The sequence below is a fragment of the Haliotis rubra genome, unplaced genomic scaffold, assembly GCF_003918875.1.
Source record: "Haliotis rubra isolate DU_JTF1 unplaced genomic scaffold, ASM391887v1 Scf690, whole genome shotgun sequence".
Lineage (NCBI taxonomy): Eukaryota > Metazoa > Mollusca > Gastropoda > Lepetellida > Haliotidae > Haliotis > Haliotis rubra.
The window spans coordinates 112,686-117,092 of record NW_025767402.1 but is presented as its reverse complement, the minus strand read 5'-3'; the positions used below and the strand labels follow the sequence as shown (position 1 = coordinate 117,092).

General features: G+C 39.8%; 1 protein-coding gene across 1 annotated transcript; it reads right to left on the bottom strand.

Annotated features, from left to right (window-relative positions):
• Positions 1 to 311: 311 nt before the first annotated feature.
• LOC124258378 (ankyrin repeat domain-containing protein 50-like) lies at positions 312 to 1,202 on the bottom strand. The gene is made up of 2 exons (XM_046692471.1): positions 564 to 1,202; positions 312 to 482 (listed from the first exon to the last, which is right to left on the bottom strand). The coding sequence occupies exons 1-2, from the start codon at positions 1,200 to 1,202 to the stop codon at positions 312 to 314; spliced, it is 810 nt and encodes a 269-aa protein (XP_046548427.1).
• Between the last annotated feature and the right edge of the window lie 3,205 nt (positions 1,203 to 4,407).

Sequence of the window (4,407 nt, the reverse complement as noted above, 5' to 3'; positions counted from 1 at the left end):
CACATGGTGTACTGAAAACGATCTGCCTACTACAAATACAAACTTGATATAGAAAGGATCTTTTTCGCTTTTTACGAAATCGGTTGCAATAATTTGTTGTTCTGCAAGATGTACAACTTGGTTTTGTTCGCTATTGCCAACACGTGTGTATGTAGCTTTCCATACTGCCATAGCAGCAATAGATATGTACGCCCATTTTTGTATAGTTTGTAGCACATGTCCAATATTTTGCCTCGATATCCACAATCCCCTATCACAGAATATATTCACCATATCCACATTTCATTTTCGGCAAGCCACGAAGAAGGTTGTCACCTCTTGAAGCCAATAGCATCTGCTCCTTTTCTGATGAGAAACTCCACCAGTTTCTTATGACCATTTGCTGCTGCCACCATCACTGGTGTCTTCTTCTTCGATCCTCTACTGTTGATGTCCACCTTGTTCTGTGAGACAATATACTTCACCACCTCCAGATGCCCTCCCTTGCATGCCAAGTGAAGGATGTTGTTACCACTGGCATATACGAGTCACAAATAAGCTCCGTGCTCCACGAGAAACTTCACCACATCCTTATGTCCCTTTGCTGCTGCCACAATCACCGGTGTCTTCTTCTTCCATCCTCTGCTGTTGATGTTCAACTTGTACTTTGATACAATGTATTTGACCACCTCCAGATGTCCTCTCCAACTGGCCAAGTGAAGTGTGCTGCTACCACCGGCATTTACGAGTGACAAATCAGATCCGTGCTCCACCAGAAACTCCACCACGTCCTTATGTTCCTTTGCTGCTGCCATCATCACCGGTGTCCTCTTCTTCTTCGATCCTCTGCTGCTGATGCCCACCTTGCCCTGTGAGAGGATATACTGCACTACCTCCACATGACCTCTCCTACAGGCACAGTAAAGGATGTTATCATGATGTTTATCCACAAGTGACATGTCAGCTCCTTCACCCATAAGTAACTCTACGACTTCTTTATGTCCGTTCTCTGCTGCCAGCATCATAGGTGTTCTTTTGCACTGTGCTCTACTATCGATGTCCGCCATGTCATGTGAGAGGACATAGTTCACCACATCTACATCTCCTCCTAGACAGGCTGAGTGAAGGATGTTGATACCGAATCTATCCGTAAGTGTCTTGCTGGCTCCTTTAGTCACAAGTAACTCAACCTCTTCTCTATGTCCCTTAAGAGCCACCCACATCACGGGTGTTCTACCAATCCACTCTTGACAGTCTATGTTTAGACAGCAGTTAGGAAGGTACAATTTTGAACTTTTCGGTCATCGAATACTGGCGGGAAACCTTGTCATCAAAAATAGTCTTTACTCATTCCTTTCTGACACTAACAGTCTGTACTCATTCCCTTCTCTAAATAACAGTCTATGTTCCTCCCCGCGAAACTAGGTTCAAGCTCACCAGGATAGCGTTCTTTATAGTGTGGGCGCACACCATGTTAAAAACAACCCTAAGTCGTTCATCTGTGAAATGGGATCTGTAATGTAGATCTAAGGAGCAACATACACAGCGACAATACACAACTCTATGAACATATCTAATATCCCCGTGCATGCCGAGTGGACATTGGTCAGAGAAGTCACTCCAAACCACAATTACAACATATGTACAGATGTCTCTACAATTTACAAATAGACTTTACAATCTCTCTACACCACTAGCTTAAACTCATGAATTAAACTTCTTAGGCCAGTGTAACCATTTAAGAAAATATTGTTGTAGGGCCTTTTTCTCTGCTCTTTAAAACCTTCCAAGTATCGTTTTCTCTGACATTTATTTCCTGTATATCGTACTGGTAGAAGGTGCCCTGGGTTTCGTCATGGTTGTAGGAAATTATTCATGTCGGTATTTGCAGCTTGGTATGTAGAGAATACCACACGAGGTCTCATTACATACGAATTATACGAAACGAGTGTCCTTCCTATGGTATCTGACCGAGAGAAAGCGAGTTTCGTATAATTCGTATGTAATAAGACCGAGTGTGGTATTTTAGTGTCACTGCCTTGGTATCCGACGTCACGATGCATGTCAGTTGTCATCGCCTCGTACAGCCTCCTACGGTAAACTACTCCGTAGCACCTGGTTTCTTGGTTTCCAGTTGCTTCATTCGGCTAACATCACTGGTGGAAACATTGCGTTTATGTTTTCCGAAGGATATAATGTCTCAGTTCGACTCACAATTAAACAGCGACACGGCAACGTTCGCAGTGTTTACATTCCCACAATTCTAAATACGAATCTGATGTAATTCTCTCATGGTTTTTGGATGCATTTTTACCTTGTAACCACTCTACCAGTATTAAAATAATCAACTGTCTACACAATGTCAAAATCTATTAATTAATTTAATTTCTTTTAAAAATACAAGCATTTTATAAAATGGGCAGCAATATGATTAAAAAGATCCTTTGTAGATCAAAATTGAGATAAGTAGTACACTCCGGCCGCGTTCTGCGGCATTAGAGGTACAAGTTTACATCATAATGTACAATATAAATACAGGCATGAAACAAAGTTGTCATATTAACATTTTGCTTGGTTGCAATAATAAACTGTCTCTACATACATTTAACCAGTTAAATAAACATTGCTACTCTCGTCCGTTATTGATTATTTTTGTGGGGGCATTGCTTGAAGTGAGACATTATTATTTTGCAAAATATTGCAAATTTCCTAATTGTTCCTAGTTCGTTAGAGTGAAAAAGCTGATTTATTTTGTGCACGTTCGGATTTCTACAGAAATAGCTGTTAATATATTTTTCCTTTCTTGGGCCAAAGTAGGGCAAATAAACAAAAAGTTAAATCCGTCTCCAACATCATTTGCATAACAGAGAGTACATATTCTTTCATTTTGAAGAGTTTTGAACCATCGTCCTGTTTCAATTGGCCATGGTTTGAAGTTCTGAAATTAAGTAACTCCCTATTCGATTATCATAGGTAATAAATTCAGATAGGTTTCATATTTTAATTCAGAATTTTTTAAAATATTATAAATACCCAAGTAGGTATAACCAATTGTTGGTTATATTTGATGTAACTTATTGATATCTACCTGAGTGCCCCACCACTTCTGCGACCGCCTCCGTGGTGTAAGAGCGTCCGCCCGGAGAGCGGAAGGTCGCGGGTTCGATCCCCAACCGCGTCATACCAAAAGACGTTAAAATTTGGTACTTGTCGCCCAGCGGGCACACAACGTTGAATCAACGTTGAACCAACGTTGAATTTTGGTTGTTTGGTTGATCAACCTTTTATAAACGTTGATTCAACGTTTATCATGCGACCAAAGAAAGTTAGTCGAGATTCGTTTAGTTGTCAACGTTGTTTCAACGTAAGGAACCAACAAACTGTCAACTAATTGTTTCCTTGGCAAATTTGATACATTATTCATATTGGTAATAGGTATCCAACTTAGCAACTATCATTTCGGAACATTAATTTCATAAAAGATCAAGATCGAGCTAGTGACAGATATAATCTTATATATTGTTTGATTGTGCATCGATCAACGGACGGAAATATTACGTAAATCGCAATTGAAAATGAAAACATCACTGATTTTAGGTATAAAGTCATCAGTTATCCGTATTGCATAACATTTGATATTTTCCCACAAAACTGTCAAAATTGTATAATTCCCGACAATTTGCTTTCAAGCACTTGCCAGATCGCCTCGTTTGGCCATATCCGGACATGCGCACAATTATCGCGCGCGCAAAGGCAGCTGATCGTTGTCAGTTTACTTTGGCGAAGTTCAACGCAATATCGTTCTATTTTCAACATCTTCACGGCATGCTGGTGTTTATTTGGTAAGTATGTCCTTCATGTATAATGAAAACATAGGAATGTTGTTTAAATCTAGCAGGTCAATGTAGCAAGAAACTCCGAATTAGGGCTCATGTTTTATCTCACAAGGGTACCGGTATGTCACATACATGTTTCTCAAAATTTAGTGGAAGCCCGTGTTTTCCATAAACTTGTTTTGTTATTTTTCAATATATTTGGCATTTTATTATATAATCGAATAAGATTTCCTTTCGTACCCATCACCTGATTTGAATTTTGCAAATATACATTTTCAAATAATCAATGAAGTACTTCAATATAAGGGACCATTCATAATTATATGGCTGCGGGTGGGGGTGATGATAGTAAGGGGTGTGTGTGTGTCACCCATTTTGTTCAGGGGAGCTAAGGGGGTCAGCATGTTTGTACACACGCACTATGTTTAATATAATACTTAGAAATTATGGGAAGGGGAGAGGGCGTCATAGATATTGTACATGACATGCAGGGTTGGGCATCACTTATTTCGTACATAAACTTTACGGGGGGAGGGGGGAGGGTAATTCACATTGTACATGCTTCTTCTTAAAAATCATCATCACCCCTAAG

Excerpts from the sequence above, each read along its gene's own strand:
- LOC124258378 (XM_046692471.1), bottom strand. The coding sequence starts at position 1,202 with ATGTGGGTGGCTCTTAAGGGACATAGAGAAGAGGTTGAGTTACTTGTG. Across the intron at positions 483-563 it reads CAAAGGGACATAAGGATGTG|GGAGGGCATCTGGAGGTGGT; the intron begins GTGAAGTTTCTC and ends TTGGCATGCAAG.